A 24,736-nucleotide genomic window follows, 5' to 3' on the forward strand; every position below is an offset into this window, starting at 1 on the left:
TGGAGGGTGGTCATGGGATTCCTTTTGCATTTTTAAAATGTCATTTTTGGCTGCTGTGTAAAGAATGGATAGAGAAAAGGCAAAGATAGTAACAAATCATTCTCCAATATTTACGGAACATCTACTATGTGTCAGGTACTGTTCTAAACCCTAAAGACAGAATAGTTAACAAGAGACAAAATAAATTTGATGTCCTCTTGGAGTTTTCATTTTAGTTGTTGAGTGAGAAATGAAGCAAATAAATACACATACATATCAGGGGTTGATGTGGGGTAGGAAGGAAACTAAGCTGAGTGAGTGGACATGGGGTGTGGGGTTTAGGGGAGCAGGTTGGTATTTTCTATGGGACTGTGTCAGGGAAGTCTCCCTCATTTGAGGAAAGACCTGGAGGAAATTAAGGAACAAGCAGTTGTGCTGTTTGGAGAAGAGCATCCCACACAAAGCAAACAGGACTGATGTTTAAAGGTCAGGAAGCTCAAAAAAACCCAGCCAGGAAAGGAGCCATCATCACTGTCCAGTGTGGAAGAGGAAGGGAGAGCCAACATCACGATGAAAAAGATAGAATATTTCCAGAGAAGTGGAGGGAGTTCTATGTCTATAGGACTGACAGGTTGATTCATTTGGATCTGAAAGTTAATCATTGGATTTGGCAACTTGGTGGTGATTAGCGATCTTGTAAAATATCTGTGTAGGTGTAGTCGTGGGACCAGTGACTGTTAACAGTGTCTGAAGTGCAAAAAAAATTTCAGGGTTTGGATTCAAATGGGAGCAATGGATATAAAGAGCAGTGAGCAAGTCTGACTTCTGTTTTGGAGGTCAAATCAGTTGGTTTTGCTGATGGATTAGATACGAGAAAAGGGAAAGGGGGAATTTATCCCAGGGGCTGAGGCTTTAGTCAGTAGGAGGTGGGGATGCTGTTTACTAAGATGGGGAGACTGGGACAGGAGCAGGTGAGGAGGGAGCAGGATATAAATCATGGTGAAAATAAGACTCCTGTTACATATTCATGGAGAAATATGCTGCAGGCAGCTGGCCATGTGATTATCAGCTCCAAGGGAGGGTTAGGATTAAAGACGTTAACTTCAGAGCCTTCAGCTTCTACAAAGAACTTAAATCAATGATGCTGAATGGAATCGGCCAAAGCAGTGGTTTTAAAACTGGGGCTGGGAGGCAAGTAGTTTTGCTCCCAGGGCCGATTGAACAATATCTGGCGACATTTTTGGTGGTCACCACTTGGGGGGGGTGCTGCTGGCATCTACTGGCTAGAGACCAGAGATGCTGCTAACTGTCCTGCAGGGCACAGGACAGCCCCACAGCAGAGAATCACCCACCAGGTATCAATAGTGCTAGGTTGTGAAAGCCTGATCGAGGGAGAGAGAGAGAGCGAGAGAGAGCGAACGCATAGCTACAGAAGACCCAGAATCAAGCTCTTCAAAGGGGCAGAGATGAAATAGAGAAGCAAATTGAGAATACAGGTCCAGGATGGTAGGAAGAGAAACCATGTGATTAAGAGGGCACTAAGGAAGCGGGAACCTAGAGACACCGAGTACATTCACGTTTGCTAGTGATAGGCGTGTATGGTGCATGGACCGCCTATGAGAATTCACACACCTTGCACATTTTTAAGTGGACATCTGGAACTTTTTAATCATAAACTTCTCATCATAATATATGTATATTTTATTAACTAGGTGTTGAAAATATTAAACATTTAAAAAATGAGATAGAGGGCACCTGGGTGGCTCAGTCACTAAGCAGCTGCCTTTGGCTCAGGTCATAATCCCAGGGGCCTGGGATGAAGGCCCACATTCCTGATCAGCAGGAAGCCTGCTTCTCCCTCCCCCGCTCTCCCTACTTGTGTTCTGTGTGTGTGTGTGTGTGTGTGTGTGTGTGTGTGTGTGTCTACTAAATAAATAAATAAATATTTAAAAAGAAAATGAGAAAGAAAAGGATCGACTTCATTGGAATAACATTTGCCTGCTACAAGTTGATTTTTTTTTAAAGCAGAACAGTCTCATTTTCTGTTATTTTATTTCCCAAACCATACTAGAATGGAATGAAACCATTAAAATCCTTACTTGTGCTTTTCCCTATTATGTCCCTAAAAATATGTAGTTTAATTTAAATATGAAGGAATGAGTGTCACTAACCAAAACTGATTGATATTCTGAGCACTTCCAACATCTGCCCTAATCCCCTTTCCGATGTTAACCTTTACCCTTAATAAGGAGAGTAAGCTCTAAAGGTGGAGCCCCAGGACTGCCCACAGAAGGGCATTATTTGAAACAAAACTGGTATTTCAACTTTGGTATCAGCCCAAGTCCTACACTCTAATAAGATCTGAGAGGAGTGTCTTGATCTTCCAGGAAGGAGAGGAGTATCCTGATATCAGACCCAAGAATGGGCATATCACCTATCCTACAGAGTACACATGGAGTTTGGATCTGGAAATGGACTCCCTTAAAATGATCTGCACATAAGGATTCGTTATAGAGATTTTTCAACTACCCTTGGGGACATGGTACCCTACACCCACAGGTGTAGACAAATATTTTACAAGCTATGCTGGGAATGAGGTGGGGAGAGAAATATGGAGGTTGTTATAGGAAGGTAGAAGGTTAAAGGAAGTCTTTGTTTTGGGTTTTTTCCTTTTGTTTTTAAGAAAAAGGTCATTTGTCTTCTGACTGGAAGGATCCATTGGAACAAGAACTTGATATTGACCCTGGGAGTGGAGTCCTGGAGAGGGCTGGAAGGAACAAATCCCAGGCACAAGGAAGAACAAACCCTAGCTGGAGATGTCTGCTCTTCTCAATAAACCTGCTCTGTCTTCAAATCTTTCTGTGTTTCTTGTACATTTCTCCAATTACCATGTAAATTCCATTATGCCAGGGACTTTTCTGTGTCGTTCACCACAGATTTACAAACACTCATGGCACTCTGTAGCACACAGTAGGTACTGACTAAATATTTGTTGAGTAAATGTCTAAAAACAAATTAAAAATGGATACAAATGTAGGTATAGATTTGATTGGGTGGTGGTAAGATAAGGGAATTCCTGCACAAAGGGCTTTTATTTTCTTGAAGTGTCACACTAGTGATGAAGTTTTGGAACACAGGTGAGGTTTGGTGGGGTGAGGTCCAGAGCCGATGACCAAGAAAGGATTCTTGAGACGTCTTAGGTGCAAATGGTGGTTTTATTAAAACACAGGGACAGGACCCAAGGGCAGAAAGAGCTGCTCAGACAGAGGCATGGTTGACTGGGAGCTGAGGAAGGTGAGGACAAAGGGGGTGTCCAGAAGGACTGTCATATGATAAAGAAGAATTTCAGGATAAGGGAGACCTGGTTATTGTCAAGTCAAGGCTGTTTTTGCCTCTAATGTGGGAAAGCATGAAGACAGTCGGAAGTTTCCTGGAGATATGTTACTTTCCTCCTATCACACATCCTTGTCAGTGACCTTTGGGCTTAGCAGAAATTCAGTTTTATTACACTTCCCTCCCCCTTAGCCTCCCTCAATTTTATGGAGGGGAGGGTGATGTTAGGGCTTCCGGAAACTGAGGTATGGGTCTCTGGAAGTCAGGCTATTGATGAGAAATCTTCTTCCTTCCTTGTAAGTCACTAGGACATTCGTAGATGGAGGGATACTCTTGTCCTGCAGGACTGGGATCTCTATCAGTTAAGCATCGTTTTTCCTTTAGGGCAGCCAGGAGTGCATGAGGAATGTTACACATATGGCTTGGGGAGAGGGTGTAGGGCGCCAGCTTCTGCTTTGTCCTAAGCTTGCCTTCTGCTCCCTCATCCCTAGGACAGGAGCTGGGAGTGAGGTGACATAGTTCAGAAGAGGTGGGGGTAGGGATTGTTGAGGCAAGTCTTGAAGGAGGGAAAGCAAACTCACCGGAGAGACAAGGGAGTTTGAAGCCAGGGTTGAGTATCCACTGGATAATTGTGGTCAAGTGTTTTAAAGTACAGCAGGTTGGCTCAGCTGTATGATTCCTTCCTGGTTTCTGGTGCATGCCGCTGGCATTGGTAGAATCATTTCTAAAGAAACAAAGCAAAAGAGGATAAGCCATTCTTTCACAAACGATGATGAATCAAGTTTTGAACATGCTGGGTTTTGAGGCACAGGTGGGGCATCAGTGAAATAGCATGAGTAGGTAGTCAGTTACACGGGCCTGGTGGGTAGGAAAGAAACAGATGGTTATGTATCAGTGGGAGAGATGTTGGCTAGGGAATGGGAGCTGAAACCAAGGGCACAGTTGATATCACTACAAGAGAGGGTAGCTTGGAAGAGAAAGGTTAACTGAACCCCCGGGGAAACCCTGATGGGAATGTCACATGCATTTCTCAGGCATGCCAATGTTGACACAGATTACTGTAACTCCTGGGGGCCAGAAGCCATGTCTTTGAGATTCATTCATTCTCTGCCTCTGGCATAGCGTGGGCCACATTGAAGGTAATTCTAAAATTCATTCCGATTTGATTTCATTGCACTTTTCATTTACCAGAATCTTGTCATGGTTTGATAGTGTATCATTTTCTCGAAAAGATTAAATAAGGACCATTTTACAAATATGAGATGAATGCCTGAAGGGATTTTGTTTAATTCATTCATTAGCTCGGGAACCACTAAGATGTTACCACCACTTCAAGCAAGAATCTCAAGGCAGACACATATACAATCAGTAATACTTAAACGAATTTGCTTTGATAGATGCAAATAGATATGCAAATAGAATGCAAATGGATGCAAAACTGCCTTCTACCAAAGGAAAGGGGGTCAACTGTACTTCCAGTGGACAAAATTCATTTACATATAGCTAGACAAGATCATCTGCATCCACATCAATTATGTACAATCTATAGAGTTGCAAAATAGCTCAAAGACAAGAAAGGCACAGAATATCCCATAGAATTGGTCAGCCCAGAAGGGTACATGAGACAACACCTGTTTTCCCTTGGAAGACACTATAATCTTTTAGGTTCATTTCAATGTCTTTCATGATTTTGCCTATGCTTTAAAAGAGAAAAAAAAGTTACCCTTATCATTCTTATTAGTTTGAAAAAAAAACTAATAAAATACTAGTCTGTTATAAAATACACATGGAAGAATGTTCTGGCACTATCATACCCAATTTGGGGTACTAACTGATTAGGAAGATGAGGCAGAATTTGGGAGCCCGTAGGATGAGTCTGTTTCCGGTTTGAATGGGAAACATTTAAGAATCAAACTAAATGATCTCAAATCCACTCTGGAATTAAACAGGTTATAAGGAAAATACAGAAGATGTTGAAATGGACCTGTTGGCTCATTGTGAGCTTTCCTGGTCGAATTGAGACCTCTACCATGATGCTTGTCCTCCATGTCCCACCCGTCCCATACCTGCTATCCTGTCACCAAAGGGCCACCAGACTTTAGGCTCAGTCTGCAGTTCCAAATGGAAACCCTCTGTTCCCACAGTAGTGGACAGGATGACTCTGGTTGCTGGTGGAAGCGTCAGCTGCTTTAGTCCAACAGTTCAAGAGAGGATCAGAAGAGCATAAGGACGATATTGGAAAAAAATGCTCGGGCGAATGTCCAGAACACAATATTTCTCTTTGCAATTTTTGAGTGTTCTGTAGCCAACCTGCCAAAAAAAAATGTGAAAACTATAAATAGAGAGGAGTGGGAAGGAGAAATGAGGACCTGTCACAGTGCCAGCAAAAATAGGGAACTGAGAATCTTCCAGAGATTCAGAGTCAAAGGGGGTTAATATTTACTTAGAAAAGAAGTCGTGGGCACAAGTTCTAGGATGAAATGAAGGCAAGAGAGGGAAGTTAGGGAATCGAGAGAGAGAGAGAGACTTGAAGATAAAAAAAGTCAACTTAAAGTCTCATTCCTCATTAAGGAAAGTACAGATCAGAGAAGAGGGGAGAGACTGGGATATAGCTGATCGCTGATTGTGTCTGGCTCTGATTAGAAGCTTTGTATCCACTTTTTAATTTCATCTTCCAGCCTGTTTCCTGGATTCCAGCTTCTATTTCCTATGAAATAGGTACCATCACCAAAGACGAGAGTCAAACATGTAACAGTAGTCAAATCTTTAACAGCGTGGACAACTAACTAACCAAAAGCTGGCCCGGGGACCCCTGCAGAGTCAAGTGTTACACGCCCAGTGCCTGGATCGCGAGGCCATGGTAGGGATCTTGGGAAGGGTTCAGGGTAGGGAGACACACAGCAGGTTCTGGCCAGAGGCTAGTTACCAAACTTTGTGTGGCTGAAGGGGTGTGTACCAGCTGAGTGTCAGCTCCCAGATGAAACTGAGGGAAATGTCCTTTGGGAAGGTTTCCGCTGACTCTCTGCCTTTCCTTCATCCTCCCCAGGGTGTTCCATTAGCATTTGGGGTCTGGGGTCTTGCCTGTTGCTCCTGGCTTTGGTGGGCCACGCCACTGCCACAGCCAGGGCTCCAAGTGGCAGTGAACTGTATGGGCTCTTGACTGTTCCCTCCTGACTCTCGGAAGGAGAACAGGCAGCAGGGATTTTCATTCTTTGTTGGAACCTACTCTCTTCAGCAACCCCAAGATCAGTACCCCAGGCTGCACAAGCTCAGGTTCATGTCTTTACCAAAGGCCGGCAATAATTTCAGAAAGGAATGACAATGAAGGCAAAAAACAGTTCAACTACTCGCTCATCTGGACTTCTAGGGCAGGGAGGTTCCCAGAAAACTTTGTTCCGTCAGTCTGGCACCCTTGCCCCCCCTCTCTGTGCCTTGGTGATGAGTGTGGGCCTTGCTGTTTACGCTGCCTGAATTTGCCCTTGTCGCTTATTAGCACTGTGGCCCTACAAGTCTGAGAGGCTAAAAGTCATGCCTCTCAGAGCCAATCAGAATAGCTTATTAGACGTATTGACTCTGGCATAGTAGGCCTGTGCGGCAATCTCTCTTCTTCATCCCTCCTCCTTCTCAGTCTTCCCCTCCTCCACCTCTTCCTCCTCCTTCTTTGATGTGTAAACCAAGGTATTTGGGGAGCAGGGAATGATGTGATGTTTGGGATTTACTTTAAAATATATTCAGACCTCCCCTCTCTCCCAAAAACAAAAATACAGGCACTTTGGGGGCAGTAGAAGGAGGAGGGCCTATGAAACAGTTGGGGAAGCAGAGTGATAAGTACTCGGAAGGGCCGGGATCCTTCTGCTCTACACACTTTGGTGTATGCTTGAGAATTTTCATAATAAGAGTAAACAAACAAAGACCAAATAATGAGGATTTCATTCCCTATATCCAAATGACCACAACAGGGCATAGAATGCACTTGCATAGTTGCTCCCCTGGCAATTTATTCTGATTCTCCAAATAAGATTCCAGCTCTCATCCTACCTGTCATAGTCTCTGGATATTGACTGGGCACGTTTTCCTCAACAAAGCCTTGCCAGGCCCACTGCTAGGGAATGTATTGTTTCAGATTATGTACTCAGGTTTTAAAGATTTTTTTTTATTTATTTATCAGAGAGAGAGGGGGAGAGAGCGAGCATAGGCAGACAGAATGGCAGGCAGAGGCAGAGGGAGAAACAGGCTCCCTGCTGAGCAAGGAGCCCGATGTGGGCCTCGATCTGAGGATGCTGGTATCATGACCTGAGCCGAAGGCAGCTGCTTAACCAAGTGAGCCACCTAGGCGTCCCTGTACTCAAGTTTTTTTTTTTTTTAAAAGTGACCAGTTTCCCGTTTGGAGTGACTGGAATGTAAGACTCACTGTAAGCCATTGTCTTGCTGTGTCCCATCCCTTTCTAAGGACTGCTCATGCTATCTCTGGGAGATCACAGCATTGGGAGGGGCAGCCCAGTCCTGGGCTATTACAGCAAAGCTGCAGCCTGAAGGGCGCGTGTGAGATCTGTGGTTTGAGCTGTCAGAGTCTCACGGAGAAAAAAAAGAGAAATGAATCATCATTTGACCATGACATTCCCACTAAAGGGGAGGACAGTGGGAGAAAGAGCAAAGGAAGAGGAAAGAAAAATCTCAAAATAAATGTGGGGTGGACGGCAGGAGGAGGAGGGGGTCTCGGAAATTGGGGGCAGGTGTGGCGATCAAACCAACGCTAGCCACAAACACACGATTCCGCCCATTCTAGAGCGGACTGGACATAAACATGCTCGCACATCTAGTTGTCGGCTGCGTTTTGTCGGCCGGCCGGTAGCGAGGTGATTCTTTAAGAGCTCTGAGAACCCAAACTTGTGGCCGCCCCGCAGCTGAGCTGAAGTGGAGCTGGGAGCGGCCCAGACGACCCGAGGCTGCCAGCTGACCACCTTCCTCCCTACAGATCGCTGGAGCCAAGCTCAGCGGGGGAGAAGCCAAGCTCGCAGGTGGGTGCCGGGGCTAAGGGCGAAAGCCGGGTTCCCAGAGAGGCCTCCGCGCCCAGGCGGCTGCAGCGGCGGCGCCTGGGGACCGGAGGCATGACACCCGGACGCGCCCCCCTCTCTGGACAACCGGCCGCAGAAGTAAAGGGCCAGCATCCCGCCACGGCTATGCTTCCCGCGGGACAATCTCGGGAGAAGGTCCTGGAAGAGGTTCGCAGGCCGATTTTCCGAGGGAAAGGGCGAGGTGGGGAGGGAGCGCCCCTGACCCTCCCCGCCCTCCCTTCTCCCGCTCACCGGGGCATCAACAGCCTCGGGGCTGCCCTGCAGAAACGTAGGCGAGGTTGTAGTGTCGCCCTCCGCTGCACGGGGGCAGCATCACCTGCTGGCTCGATGGTAGCGGCCCGCGCGCCTCTCTTGGCGGAGGCAGGCGGAGGCAGGCGGAGGCAGGCGGAGGCGGGCCTGTGGCATCCTCTTTCATTGGCCGGGCAGGGGCGCTGCCATGTTGGAGGAAGCGGTGCCTTCTGTGCGGTGGAAATGCTGTGGCTTCACCGGTAGCGTCGGGGAGCGCAGCCTCCTACCTTTCCTCCTCGCTCGAGTGTTGGTGCTGAGAGGCGGCGGTCGGCGGGATGGAGAGAAGTAGGATGAACCTGCCCAAGGGGCCGGACACGCTCTGCTTCGACAAGGACGAGTTCATGAAGGTGCACGCCTGGGCTCCGCTCCCCGGAGCCGAGCCGTGGGTGGCCTGCCCTCCTTGGCCCTCCGGGGCCTCTCCTCGGGCTTCTCCTGTGGGCTTCCTGGGCTGTCCCCGCCCCGGACGGGTCCTCGGCGGGGACCTCACTGCACTTCACAGTGAGTCTCTTGGCCTCGGGTGGGCTAGGTGCAGCCTGGAGAAAGCACTCCTGTGAAATCGTGCACATTGAATGAAAAGGCCTGAAAGTTCAGGGCAAGTGGTTTTGAGCTAAACATAAAAGCCCCGGACCCGTAGGACCCGCCTCTGGTACCGGGCGGCACAGTCAGACCGCCGCTCCCCCGGCCTGCCAGAAGCCTCCCAGTGCCTTGTGCCTAGAAGCTGAGCGACTGTGCGTTGAACACATCTCTGAACACAAGTACTTACCAGGAATCGGGTCAAAAAGGCACTTAACCTAACGTTTATGCCTGACTTTTGTCTTAAGCTCCCGGAATGAGAAATCTGAAAGACTGCACTGTCCTTACTGGTTCTGGTCCAGTACTACAAAGCATACCAAGCTCCTTTTCTAAAGTTGCCCTACTTCTCTTGGTGAGGTCAGCCTGAAGCTGGCAGCAGATAACTGTAGGACATAAACTTACAGAATAGAAATTTAAACTGAAAAGACTTTACTGACAGGAAAGGTTCATCAGACATAGCCTTGAAAATGTCCCAAGGTTTGAATCAGAGCCAGGAGGAGCTTTATCTGTTTTCTGTATCCCTCTGGGTCTGTACTTAAACAATCAAAACGTATATGTTTAATTTCTAAGGATTGGGATTTAGTAGCTGGTTTCAGTGTTAAAAAGTTTTGGCTCTGTAGGTACCTAAAATTCTGAAAAGAGTTTGAATTTCTTACTTTTTTATGGCTTCAAGTCATAATATGTTTTTTTCTTTTTTGGGTTAACCAGCTAGTTCCTTTTTGACACTTGCATTCAGATCACATCTCCCAAACTCTGGCTTTAAAAGTGCTTATGTCTGGATCCTCTGCGGTGTGGCCATATCATTTTTAATATGTAGGGATGCCTAGACGAAGGTATATTGTACTCTTGTTTTTGTATGGTGATGTTAAGCCACTGTAATAAAAGGTGTAAATTGAATGGAGTGTCTGAAGGAGAGCACAGCGTGAATTCTCGGATCCAGAAACCTTTTGTTAACGAAGGACACGTGATTGATGAGGAGAGAGGTCATTGGAAGAAGAAAAGGCACACACACAGACTTAAAGAACGTCAAAGCACGGAAGTCTCTTTAGCTTGTCTGTCTTTGGACTTCGTCAGGCTTTCTTTGGGCCTAACACTAGCATTTTCTCGCACTTCCTCGCCCCGCCATCTTTCTCACTCTGAGCTGACAGAATGCCTTTGGTCAAAGCAGCTTCGGAAAATAGAAATCTCAAAATAGCAGTTCTAAAGTAGGACTTAGAGGTAGGAAGAGAGCAAACTGGGAAAGTGGCTAGAATGCCAGCAATTCCATATTCTTTCAAGGCTCTGACATTTCTGAATATAATGTACAATTTGTAGTGTTAATGAACGTGACCCCTTCATACATAGAAGGAAAATACATGGAACAGCTGTTCTGTGTAAAGTGGTATTGATCTTCTATGTGGGAGCTGGAGATAAAGGTTATATGCAATTTGTGTTTCCGTCAGAGAGATGTTTTGTTAAGTTACAGTTCCGAGGCAGAAATGAGTGGAGAGCTTGCTGTCGGGGTTGTATTTCTACATAGGTGTCTTGTTTGGCACATTTTGGAATGAGACTGAGATGGTAGAAAGGCAGATGGGGTGGGGCTGCGGTTGCACCTTGGACACTGCATACATTGAGGGGTCCACGTTGATGCAGTCTTCACGGTAGAGCTGCAGTCAGGTTTACAGCAGGAAGTTGCATGGTCATATCTGTTGAGTTCGAGCTGACTGGTGGCAGGAGACTACTTAAAAAGTCATGTTTATGAGATCTAATGAGAAATAGACGGGGAAAGGTATGCAAAAGAGGTAGGTGATCAAAGTGCAGGAATGGCAGATGGGAAGGGTCACCTGGGGCAGAGGCACTGGCAACATCATACTTTTTCGGCTTAGAAATATGAAAATCCTTTGGGTTGACAGCCAAATAATAGATGAGCAGGACATAAGGTATTGGTAGTAGGGGAGAAAGTGGCATAACAGATAAATTAGACCATTTACATGGGTGTGTGCTATTGACATCACATGTAGCCTTCCTCTTCCATCTCAACATATGACTTCATCTCCAGTTTTACAGAAAAATTAGCAGCCATCCCACGGGACCTCCTCCATCCTGCTGATCATGAGCCCATTCTTGTATTTGTCCCCTTCTCCTCCTCGCCTGGTACGGGGAGGGGCTCTCCTTCCTCCTCGGGTTCAGTCTCCACTCTGGCTCGGAGTCCATGCCCTCCCGCCCTTCCAGGAGCCTGCGAGGATCCTCTCCCCTGCACTCCTTCCCATCATGCGCTCCTGTTTGATTCTCTCCCACTTGACTGCCCCACCTCTAGGTATTGCCCTGTCACTGTCGCGCATCACAGCCAGTGCTCAGGGGTTGACTTGACTTTCCCACCTTCCACCCTTCAGGCCCTGTCGTTCCACTAAAGAGTTCTTACCAAAACTGTTTCTAAGTCAGCGCACCTGACCTTTCTCTGTCTCCTTACTTGACATCGCAGTAGACCAAATGCTCTGCATTGCTTCCTGTCTTTCTTCTACCTCTCTGATGTGTCTCCTGTGCAAAGTCATGCTCCTGGTAGCCACTGAATGCTAATTATGGGCTCAGCCCCGTGTTCCTTTCTTTCCCTAGGTGACCTTTTGTGCAGCTTCATGACCACCTATCAGCAGGTCAGGCAGATTCCTGTCTCTGGCCCACACGCCTCCTGAGCACCAGTTCTGTGTATCGGACTTGCTGACCTTTCTTCTCAGATGTGTCTGTGGCCCCTCAGACTCATCAGGTTCAAGACGGAATTCATGAGCACCTCCTCCACTGAAAACCACCTTTCTTATTCTATTGCCTCTCTCAGTAAACACTTCATCCGTTTAGCCTGGAGTCGGGAAACCAGAAGTCAACTCCTACTCTGTCACCTTTCCAAAATCTAGTCTGTCACACCAAGTCCTGTGGATTTCGCTTCCTAAACCTCTTGAGTCCATATACATCTTTCCATCACTTCTCGTACCTTTGCAGTGCGCCCTTGCCATCACACCGTAGAAGCTTCTCACCCAGTCTCCATGCGTCTTTCTTGTCTTTCTGGCCCCTGGTCTACACTGCAGGCAAGCCACTCTTGTCAGAATGCGGATGTGATCTTGTATGTACCAGGTGACTGGTCAGTCCACCAGCTCTTGAAAAACCATTTTCCCATGCACTCGAACGTATTTCAAAAGAATCAGTCCCCCATGGGGTAGTTTTCCTTGGTAGACAGTTTGTTTCTGTGCTGAGCCAGTCTGCCTCCTTCGAACTTCTCTGTGTCAGTTCCTCTCTGGAACTTGTGGCTTTGTTGGCACCCCGGGTAGGCACATGATGACCTTTTCCATGAGAAGTGAAGGCAGGAGCCCTCTGGACGGTGAATATATGTACCCTCATGTTCCATAGGTAAAAGAACCGTGTGTGGGGGTGGGGGGGTAAGTCCTTGAGGCTCCTCCCTGTTCTAATTGGGTGAACTGGGAATTTTGAGACAGGCAGCAGGTCCTGTGTGTCCTTGTTTGCAGGGAGCATGCATTCTGATGGACAAAACGGAAAAGGGGAAGAATGAGCAGCTGCTCAGATCTGTTTGTACTGTGCTGGCTGATTAGCTGTGACCTGCAGATGTGGGTCCCATCCTCGGCTCTGCTCTCTGCCTGCTTATGTCTGACTTGGGGCAAATCACTCGCCTCCGGCCTTCTGTTTGCTTGTTAGTATAATGAGGTGGTGCTTATCTATGTGATCTTTGCCAGCTCCTCTGAAAAGACTCCAGTCCATCCTGGCTTGCAGATAAGGAAACTGAGGCCTGAGGTGTGATGACTTCCTTTAAAGCCACACAGCTAGTTGGGGCCAATCACAGGCCAGATCTCCTGACCCCCACGCATCAGTCCTTGGAAATCCTACTGTAATATGTTCCTTTCCAGAGGCCACAGGTGGGAACTGAGGGAAGTGGGACAATCAGAACATTAAGAATAGCCCAGAAGATGGCACAATGTCTGCATGCCTTGGCACCTGCATTTCACCAATAGGGCCACCTCTTACCTTAGAAGAAGTTCCCACAGGGCTGGTGATCTTGATGCCTGGCCTGGAGCTTATCTACGGTAAATGGGACCAGAGGGAAGTGATGGCTGTTTGAGGTGGACTTTGTTGATGGCGGCTGGAGATAGCAGCTGACAGAGGAGGAAGAGGGAAGAGTGACAGATGGCAGATAGCCGCAGGCCCGCAGGTCAGCCACTGTTGCCCAGGGTCACCCATCCCCCGGAGCTGTCTTCGTATCACAGGAGCTGAGTGCTTACCCTGTGGGTTCTTAGTTCGATGTCACGTCTTGATGACAAGATTCCATTCTCTTCCGCATCAGTTTGAGACAGACATCGTAATGAAATTCTAATTATCCAAATATGGAATGTAAGCCTGGAACTCATTTTATAGAGATATTTTCTTATGTGAACTACTTTCCCTGATGATAGAGGAGTTGTGACGATGTAACATCAGATATAGTTTATCTGATTGGCACTTGTAAGAAGGGTTCCCGGCAAAAAAGAACTGTTTTTTTGTTGTTGTTGTCCTCCCTTTTGATCTTTTCCATTCCTTTTTTTTTTTTTTTTTTTGTCTTGTGAGCGGTCATCTGATTTATAAAAAGATGCAACAAAAAGTAAAATGGTACAAGATAATCAGTTTCAAAACATAAAAAAGTGAGTGTCTTTAGCCATAGCTCAGAACAGAGGAACTGGGTAAGGAGAATTGCTTGTATGAACTGGCAACAGGAAAAGTTGGTAAAGGAGAGCTGAGGAACTCTATTAAGACATAGGAGTGAGGGGCTCCATCATCATCTGGCATTCGCTCAGTGTCGTCTATATGGTTAGAGATGTCCATGATGGGAACTCCAGCAATCTTCTGGGTCTGGGTCAGCTGATGCCACAGTGTAACACTCTGAATTACTTCTGTACTGAGAAGTCATCTGCATAGTTTGTCTTGTGTGTACGTGGTAATCGTTTGAGTCTTGGCTCTTTCGCTATCCTTAGAGCCTCTTGATACTTTCACCCCGGTTTCTCAGTTTCATCCATTACACAGTCAGTTGTACAATTGGTACACTTGGCACACAGCCCGTCCATCATTGACCGGTCAAGTTTGGCCTAAATAGAAAAGTTGATAAAGTCGGTACCAACCAGGATGTGGTAAGTCGGCCCAGCTGTGTGTTTATATTGGAAAAAGCAGGAGGGATGTTGGGGGACTTCTCTTTCCTTGAGTGCATGGGATCCTTCTTTTCTTTCTTTTTAGGTTTTAATCTGTTCTTCTCTCAGAGAAGGATCTCAGAGCTAAGCATTTGCTTCCCAGTCACATACTTTCTTGCTTTCTCTTGCTTCCCCATGTTAACATCATGCCCATTTCTCCTTGCTTTTGATTTTCTAATTCACTCTTTGTAGAACCATAAAACTTATTTAAATAAAATGTTGGCCTACTAAGTTATTATTAGTAAGCTCTTTGTTCAAAATTTGAGAGCAAGAAGTATTATGTAAATATATCTTTTTGTTATTTAACTAGTCTTACAACATTTAGCATCAATTTTCTTGAAACATTTAAACAAATTAATCACAAACTGGGACTTGGGCTCTTTATTTCTTTTTTTTTTTTTTTAAGTAATCTCTATACCCAACATGGGACTTGAACTCACAACCCTGAGATCAAGACCTGCATGCTCCAGTGACTGAACGAGCCAGGTGCCCTTTGGGCTTTTTGTTTTTCAGTTCCTCAGGTGAGGGGCTGCCTTAGTGGCTCAGAGGGTTAAGCTTATGCCTTCAGCTCAGGTCATGGTCTCAGGGTCCTGGGATCGAGCCCTGCATGGGACACTCTGCTCAGCATGGAGCATGATTCCCTCGCTCTCTGCCTACTTGTGATCTCTCTCTCTGTGTCAAGTAAATAAATAAAATCTTAAAAAAAAAAAGTTCCTTAAGTGATTCTAATGTGTGACCAGTGTTGAGAACTCTAGCACTGGATAATTCCTTTAAATAGCTCAAGAAATTAATTTTGAAAAGCAAACTAAAAGCCTACATAGATTATGATTGGTGTTAAATTGAGGGGAAAAAAGAGATAAAGAGAAGAAATCAGCTGGAACAGAGTGTAATTAGGTACTCAAATATTTGTTAGATGGATAAATACATTTACGGAATGTAGGGTTTTTTTTTTTTTTGTCTCTTCATAAATATGTCAAATGGGTATATAAATTCAAGAAAGGAGTTTGATATAAAATTGATGAAAATGTTAGAACAGAAGTTTTTTAGAATTTCAGTGTTACTGTTTCATGATGCTTTTAAGATGATCTCTCTGTATATGGTGGGAAGATCTTGTTAGCATATGTTTTTAATTTCTCAAGCTTGAATAATTTAGTCACCGAACAAAGATTTAGAATGAGTTTTGGGAGACACAAGTCCTAGATTATGTCCCCACCTAGCTGGGTCAGAGATTTGAGAGCAGGGGCTGGAGGGAAGAGCTCCAAGGACATTTTTGTATACATGCTGATACCTTGGGCGGGAACACTCTTCCCACACTTCCTGTGGCTAGCTCCTTTGTGTCATTTGGATCTCAACTCATTGTTCTATATTTCCTGGTTCATCCAAGTTAAAATACATCCCATTTGTCACTCAGATCTTTACTGTGTCCTGTTTTCTTTTTAGCTGTGATCACTATTCATTAATCACTATTTGATCACTGTTCATTAATATAATGTTTGTTTACATATTTATTTTCTCATTTCTGCATTAGAATATCTGCTCCTTAAAAGCAGAGACCTTGTCTTTTCTTTTCATGACTATGTCCCCAGGTTTTAGAGCAGAGCTGGAGTTGCATGATAAATATTTGAGGAATATTTATGGGATATACAGGGACATTTATTCATCTCTGTTGTCCATTGTTTTCAAGAATGGTTGGAAACACACACATACGTGAGCTCACACAATCTTTCTATGTCTTTCAACCCCTCTGTAGTGTGCAGATTAGTGCTTAACTATTTTGGTTTTTTGTCTCGATAAAATGGGACATGTTTCAGGTCAGAGCTCATAAATTTCATATGCCCTCTTAGTACTTCTCATCTTTACAGAGTGATGGTTCTGGGGATTCTGCTTCTCATGGAGATAGTATATAGTGATTTTATAAGTCCATGTATCTGGGAAGGAGTGCTTTACTTCTTGGAAGTTTAGAGAACTTCAATCTTTCCAAATTCCATGTAATTTTCATAGCATTAAAGCTACTAATTTCAGATTATTGGTAAGTTTTAAATGATTAATTCCCAGGTTACTTTGAATTAGTCTTTGTTTGCCATCCCTGATTGCAGCTAGTTAGTAAAGTAGCTAAACTTTTAAACTCTACTTGGTTTTAATTTTGAGTGATGTCACTGCTTCTCTCATGGTTAATGGTTCTTAACTACCTGCAGCTTGTCTGGTTTGCTCATTTATTTTCCTGTGTTCCAACACCTCTTGTGATCTCCCAACTTCTGGCCTTTTGGGGGATTTGTACTTGAACTGGGTTCAGATAGGAAATACCCCTGAGTACAAAGAGAAGATATTTTTCTTCTAACTTCACTATCTCCTATTATTAATGTATTACATTGTTGTGGTACATGTGTTACAACTGATGAACCAGCATTGATACAGTATTAATTAAAATCCATGGTTTACATTAGGGTTCACTCCTCTTTCTATAGTTCTGTGGGTTTTGACAAATGTATAATGTTATTTACCTACTGTTGGTATCTTACAGCCTAGTTTAATTGCCTTGAAAACCCCTGTACCTCATCTATTTGTTTCTTCTCCTCTCTCTGCACCCTCCTCGCTCACCCCTCAGCCCGGGATCTTTTGACTGTCTAGAGTTTTACCTTTTCAGAGGCACCTGGCTGGCTTAGTTGCTAGGGCATCTGACTCTTGATCTCGGGGTTGTGAGTTCTAGCCACCACATTGGGCATAGAGATGACCTAAAAAATAAATAAAAATAAAAATGTTGGTTAATTTTTACCTTTTCCAGAATGCCATAGAGTTGGAATCATATAGTATTTAGCCTTTGAGACTGGTCTTTCACTTAGCAATATGCATTTAAGGTTCTTCGAAGTCTTGTGGCTTAATAATTCATCTTTTAATTGTCGAATAATCGTGTGTGGGTGTGGCACAGTGTACCTGTTCACCTACTGAAGGAGATTGGATTGCTTCCAAGTTTTGGCACTTCAGAGAATAAAGCTGCTGTAAACATCCATGTGCAGGTTTTTGTGTGGACACTAGTTTTAAGCTCTTTTGGGTAAATACAAAGGAGCACAATTACTGATCTTATAGTGAGAATGTGTTTAGTTCTGTGAGAAACTGCCAAGCTGTCTCACATAGTGCCTCCCATTTTGCATTCTGACCAAACAGTGAATGAGAGTTCGGTTGTCCCACATCCTTGCTAGCATTTGGTATTACTAGTGCTTTGGATTTTTTATATTCTACGTGATATGTAATAGTACCTTGTTTAAATTTGCAATTTCTTAATGACATACAAAGTTGAGCATCTTTTCAGATCCCTTTTTTTTTTCTTTTTTAAAGATTCTATTTATTTATTAACAGCACAAGCACACGGAGAGGTAGCAGCAGGCAGCGGGAGAGGGAAAAAAGCAGGCTCCTCTCTGCCGGGGGCCCAGTGTGGGGTTCAGTCCCAGGACCTGAGCTAAAGGCAGATGCTTAACTGACTGGGTTTCCTAGCCACCGCTCTTTTCACATTTTAAGTCCTTTACCATGGGTGTGTTTTGCAAATATTTTCTCTACTCTGTGACTGGTCCTTTCATTCTCTCTCTCTCTCTTTTTTTTTTTTAAGATTTTATTTATTTACTTGTCAGAGAGAGAGCGAGCGAGAGTGAGCACAGGCAGACAGTGGAAGGCAGAGTCAGCGGGTGAAGCTGGCTCCCTGCGGAGCAAGGATCCCGAAGTGGGACTCGATTCCAGGACGCTGGTATCATGACCTGAGCCGAAGGCAGCTGCTTAACCAACTGAGCCACCCAGGCGTCCCGTCTTTTCATTCTCTTAACAGTGTCTTTTACAGCGAAGTTTAATTTTAACAAAGTCCCTCTCATCCATTTTTTTCTTTCGTAGATCATGCTTTTGGTTTTATATCTGAAAAGTCATTGCCAAATCCAAGGATCCCTACATTTTTTCTTATGTCATCTTTAAGAAGTTTTGCATTTTACGTTTAGGTTTTGGGAAAGGTGTGAAAAGTTTGTTTTTATTCTTTTCATTTGTTTGTTTTGTCTTATCAATGTCCCATTGTTCGGTTCCATTTGTTGAAGACTGTCCTTGCCATTGAGTTGCCTTTGCCTGTGTGTGTGGATGTTGTTCTGGGCTCTCCACTCTGTTCCAAGCACCTGTCTCTTTTGCCAGGCACCTTCCGTCTTAATCACTATAGCTTTAATAGTAAGTCTTGAGATTGGGTGTTGGCAATCCTCAATTTCCTTTTTTTCCCCGCTCTTTAATATTTTGTTGACTACTCTGGGACTCTTGGTTTTCCAGTTTTCCATCCAAATTTTAGAGTCAACATGTTGGTATCCACAGAATAACTTCCTGGCATTTTGATTGGGATTGCATTGAGTCTGTCGATCAGTTTGGGAAGAACTGACCTCTTAACAGTATTGAGTGTTCTTACCCAAGATTATGGACTTTCTTTCCACTTCACATCTTACCTTGCTTGTTATCTTTCATCAGAATTTTATACTTTTTCTCATATAGATCTTGTGCATATTTTGTTAGATTTGCACCTAAGTATTAATTTTTTTTGGTATGCTAATGTAAATGGTCTTGTGTTTTTAACTTCAAATTCCACTTGTACATTGCTGGTATATACGAAAGCAATTGACTGTTTAAATTTTTTAATTAAAATTCAATCTCGTTAACATATAGTGTACTTTTAGTTTCATGGTTAGAATTTCGTGATTCATTGGTTGCATACAACACCCAGAGCTCATCCCAACAAGTGCCCTCCTTAATACCCCTCACCCAGTTACCCCAACTTTCCCCTCTCCAGTAACCCTCAGTTTGTTTCCTGTAGTTAAGTCTCTTGTGATTTACCTCCCTGTCTGTTTCTATTTTTCCTTCCCTTCTCCTGTTGTTTCTTAAGTTCCACATGTGACTGAAACTATATGGTATTTGTCTTCCTCTAGTTCCATCCATGTCCTTGCAAATGGCAAGATTTTGTTCTTTTTGATGGCTGAGTAGTGTGTGTGTGTGTGTGTGTGTGTGTGTGTGTGTATGTATACCACATCTTCTTTATCCATTCATCTGTTGATGGACATCTGGGCTCTTTCAATAGTTTGACTATAAACATCGGGGTGCTTTTGCCCCTTCAAATCACTTTGTGTACTTTGGATAAACATCTAATAGAGCAATTGCTAAGTCGTTGGGTTGTTACATTTTTAACTTTTTGAGGAGCCTCCATACTGTTTTCCAGAGTTGCATTCCCACCAACAGTGTAGGAGGATTCCCCTTTCTCCACATCCTCGCCAACATCTGTTGTTTCCTGACTTGTTAATTTTAGCCATTTTGACTGATGTAAGGTGATGTCTCATTGTGGTTTTGATTTGTATTTCCCTGATGCTGAGTGATGTGGAGCCCTTTTTCATGTGTCTGTTGGCCATTTGGATGTCTTCTTTGGTCTGTTCAAGTCTTCTGTCCATTTCTTGACTGGATTTTTTTTTTTTTTTTTTGCTTTTTGGATGTTGAGTTTGATAAATTCTTTATAAATTTTGAATACTGGCCCTTGTCTGATACATCATTGGAAAGCAATTGACTTCTGTATTTTAACTGTGTATTGTGCAGACTTGCTATAATCACTTGACTAGTTTCAGGAGGGTGTGGGGTGTGAAGTCTTTGTATTTTCTGTAGACAGTCATGTCATCTGTGAACAAAGTTTTATTCTTTCCCAGGTTGTATACCTTTTGTTTCCTTTTCTTACCTTATTTCATTAGTTTGGCCTTCCAGTATAGTATTGAATAGTAGTAGTAGGAGGGACATCCTTGCATTGATTCCCTGTCTTCTATTTTCTCAGTATTAATATCATTTTAGCTGTGGATTTTTGGAGACATTCTTTATCAAGTTGAAGAAGTCCTCCTATTCCTAGTTTCCTGAGGGTTAATAATGAAGAGGTGTGGATTTTGTTAAATGTTTTTTTCCTCCCTTCATTGATATGATCATGTGATTTTTTTTCTGTTGATATGATGGATCACATTGATTTTCTAATGTTGAACATCTTCTAATGTTGCATACCTAGAATAAATCCTACATGAACCTGGTGTATAATTTTTAAATATAGTGTTTGCTTTTATTTGCTAATTTTTGTTGAAGATTTTTGTGTCTGTGTTCATGAGAGATACTAGTTTGTAGTTTCTTTTCTTGTAGTATTGGTTTTGGTGTCAGGGTAATAATGATCTCCTAGAATGATTTAGGAAGTATTCCTTCTAGTTTTACTTTCTGGAAGAGATTTTAGAGAATTGTGTAGTATTCCATAAATGTTTGGTTGAATTTACAGTGATTGGGATTGTTAGCAGTAGCCCTCCCTTCTTTCATCTGATATTAGTAATTTATGTCTTCTACCTTTTTTTCTTTGTTTGCCTGGCTAAGGGTGTATCTGTTTTATTGATGTTTTCAAAGAAACAGACTTGGGGTTTATTGATTAAAAAAAAAATTCCTGGTTTTAATTACATTAATTTCTGCTCTAATTTTTATTTTTTTCTACTTCCTTTAGGGTTTTTTTTTTTTTAATGATTCTATTTGACACAGAGAGAGTCAGTGAGAGAGGGAATACAGGCAGGAGGAATGGGAGTCAGAGAAGCAGCCTCCCTGAGCAGGAAGCTCTGATGCAGGGCGCTGTCCCAGGACCCTAGGACCATGTACTGAGCCAAAGGCAGATGATTAACCAACTGAACCACCCAGGAGCCCCTCCTTACTTTAGATTTGATTTTGTTGTTGTTGCCTAAAATGGAAGCTAAGATTATTAACTTTAATCTTTTTTTTTTCTAATATTTGCATTCAGTACTGTATTTTCCCTTTAAGCAGCATTCCACACATTTTGCTACATTGTATTTTGTTGAGACTGGTCTCCTGTCATTTAGAAGTGTGTCATTTAATCTCCATGTATTTTGGACTTCTTCAGCTATCTTCTGTTACTGATTTTAATTCCATTGCAGTCTGAGAACATACTTGGTATAATTTTTATTTTTAAAAATTTGTTGTGTTTTGTGGCCCAGAATTATTCTGTCTTGATGAGTGTTCCATGTGAGCTTAAGAAGAATGTGTGTTGCACTATTACTGGGCGAAATTGTCTGTGTACATCTGTTGTACAGTAATTGATGGTGGTGTTAAGTGTGCCATGTCTGGACTGAATGTCCGCATTTGTCAGATCCTTGTTGCCCTGCTGCTGGATCGGTCCATTAATGATGGAGAAGTGTTGAAGTCACCAGCTGTGATAATGGAATTGTTTATTTCTCCCTGCAGTTCTGTTAGGTTGTGTCTCACCTGTGTTGATCAGGCACACATACGTTAAGGATAATTGTGTCTTCTTGGTCAGTCAATTTCTTTATCATTATGTAATGCTGCTCTTTATGCCTGATAATTTTCCTTCTCTGAAATCTGCTTTGTCTGAAATTCATGTAGCTATGCCATTGTTCCTGTGATTAGTGTTACTTTGGATTTTTTTTTAATGTATCCTAGCATTTAACTTGTTGATATTTAAGTTGTTTCATTTTTCATCAAAATATAATTCACAAAGCATAATAGTTGCCATTTTAAAGTGTACTCTTCTCTGGTTTTTAGTATATTCACTGTGTATATGGTACATACGTCACTTCTGTCTAATTCCAGAATGCTTCCATCACCCAAAAAATAAACCTCTTAGTTCCAATTCTCCCCTCCCCTTATTCCCTGGCAATCATGAATCTACTTTCTGTTTTTATGGATTTGACTTTTCTGGAACATCTCATATCAGTGGAATTGTATAACACATGACCTTTTGTGTCTGGCTTCCTTTAACCTGAGAGTAGAATGTTTTCAGACTTCACTCGTGTTGTGGCATGTAACAGTTTATTCCTTTTTATGGTTGTGTAAGAGGCTCTTCCACATTTTATGTATCCATTCATCAGTTGATGGACGTTGGGTATATACTCTTTTGGCTGTTACGAGCAGCGCTGTTGTGCACATTCATGTACAGGTTGTGGCAGAAACATCTGTTGTCAGTTCTGTCGGTGTCATACCCCTAGACGTAGAACTGCTGTGTAATTGTACATGTGTAACTTCTTGAGGAGCTACCGAGCTGTTTGCTGCCTTAGCCACACTGTTTTACATTCTCACCGACAATACAGGAGGGTTCCAGCTTCTCCGCCTTCTTGCCAGCACTTTTCTTCTTCTTTTTTTTCCTCTTTTTCTTTTTCTTATTTTACCATAGTTGTTCTAGTGGGTGTGACGTGGCATCTGCATGTGCTTTTGATTCGCATTTCCCCAATGACTAAGGATGTCGAACATCCCGATATGTGCTCTTGACCGTCTGTGTATCATCTTTGGAGAAATGTCTATTCAAAAGTCTTTGGCTTGTTTTTAAATTAGGTTATTTGTCTTTTTGTTGTTGAGTTCTAAGAGTATATTTGCATATTCTGGTTATTAGGTCCTTGTCAGACAAATGATTTGCAGATACTCTCTCCCATTCTGTGGGTTTTCTTTTCACATTCTCCGTAGTGTCCTTTGACACACGAAAGTTTTTATTTTGATCAAGTTCAGCTTATCTAATATTTCTTATTGCTTTGTGTATCATGTCTAAGAAAGCTTTTCCCGATCCAAAGTCATACAGATTTTCACCTGTTTTCTCTGAGTGTTACAGTTTTTACTCTTACATTTAAATCTTTGATCCATTTTGAGTTATATTTTTGTGTATGTGTAATGTTGCTGTTCCAAGTTCATTCTTTTGCATGTAGATATTCACTTGTCCCAGTAGTAGGCACTCGAAAAGACTGTTTTTCCCCCCATTAAATGGTCTTGGCATCCTTGTGAAAAATCAGTTGACCATAAATGTATGGGTTGTAAATACTTTCTTTTGAATACTTGGGAAATTTACACTATAAAGTAAAACCATTCCTAAAGTAGTAAAACCATTCTGGGTTAAGTGAAATGGGTCTCTATTATGGCACTGTGAGTTTGGGTTTGCTTTTCACAGCAAACGCTGCCTAACCCAGTATTCACAGATGTTCTGAGTTATTTAGTCATGTGTTATGCAACTTTTGTTTATCTGAGAACAAATGCATAAATGGTAAGTTGAGTACTAATATTACCTAATAGCATTTGTTCACTGAGACTAAGTTATATGATTCATTTATTTATTTATTTATTTACGATTTTATTTGAGAGTGAGAGAGTGCGGCAGGAGGAAGGGACAGAGGGAGAAGCAGGCTCCTTGCTCAGCAGAGCGCCTGATGTGGAACTCAAACCCAAGAGACTGGGATCATGACCTGAGCCAAAGGCAGATGCTTAACCACATAGGCACCCCAGTTATACAATTTAGAATGCCATCATAAAGTTCAAGAACTTCAACAATGTGTAACTGAGGCAGGGAAAGTGATCGACCTAAAGGTATACAGTTGGTGAGTAGGATGGCCAGGATTATGAACCAAGACCCCCTCCCGTGATGTACTACATAACTATGATGTAAGGTCTGAAATGGTCTCAGGAGAGAAAGGTCCAGGCTAATTTGGTCACCAGAAGGTGGCTCTTTGTAGATGACTGTGAAATTACGGTTTGGTATGAAGTCCTTCTCTCTGACACTAGCAGGGTCAGTCTTTGGTTGATTAACTAAAAAAGTCAGTTTAAACAAGTACTCTTAGGGAATGGTACATACAGTTATTAGCATTTAATTGGAAAAAATATATGTACATTTATTCTCCATTGAAACAGTGCCAGGTCTTTTCTCTGGAAACTGGCCTGCAGATTAGATTTCTGAGTTATCACAGCACTTGGGTCGCTCAATAGGTTAGGCATCTACCTTCGGTTCAGGTGATGACCTCGGGGACCTGGGATGGAGTCCCGCATTGGACTTCCTGTTCAGCAGGGAATCTCCTCCCATTTCCCCTTTCCCTGCTCATACTGTCTGTCTGTGTCTCAAATAAATAGAAAGAATCTTTAAAAAAAGCTTTCTATGTTGTCTTTTTTTGCATTCAGTTTCAGTTTCTTTAACTGAATTGAGTGAGAATCCTGTGATCACTCCCTCCCTGCCTGGTACTTGGTCATCTCACCCATACCTAACTTAGCAAAAATTTTCTTATTGATTTCTTTGTATCAAATCTTTCCAAAGTAGCTGTGTTAGTTTTCAAAAGAACAGTGATTTTTTTTTTTTGCAGTCATATTTTGTTGGTTTACATAGTGTTTAATGAAAAGTAAGTGTAGGTGTCCTTAACTAGTTTGGGAATCATCACATTTGATTCTTGCTGACTAAACAGGTCATGGAGTAGCAGAGTCACAGGGGAATTAGATAGTAATTTA

At 42.9% G+C, this 24,736-nt stretch overlaps 1 protein-coding gene across 1 annotated transcript in view; it reads left to right on the forward strand.

Annotated features, from left to right (window-relative positions):
- Nucleotides 1–8,814: 8,814 nt before the first annotated feature.
- The window catches only part of LOC131816166 (conserved oligomeric Golgi complex subunit 2-like), a 31,216-nt gene continuing 15,294 nt past the window's right edge, over nucleotides 8,815–24,736 (forward strand). Inside the window, exon 1 of the mRNA XM_059148609.1 lies at nucleotides 8,815–9,022. Coding sequence (XP_059004592.1) covers nucleotides 8,951–9,022 — 72 coding nt within the window. The 5' untranslated portion in view covers nucleotides 8,815–8,950. The remainder of the gene's footprint in view (nucleotides 9,023–24,736) is intronic.

Source organism: Mustela lutreola, chromosome 15 (assembly GCF_030435805.1).
Source record: "Mustela lutreola isolate mMusLut2 chromosome 15, mMusLut2.pri, whole genome shotgun sequence".
Taxonomy (NCBI): Eukaryota; Metazoa; Chordata; class Mammalia; order Carnivora; family Mustelidae; genus Mustela; species Mustela lutreola.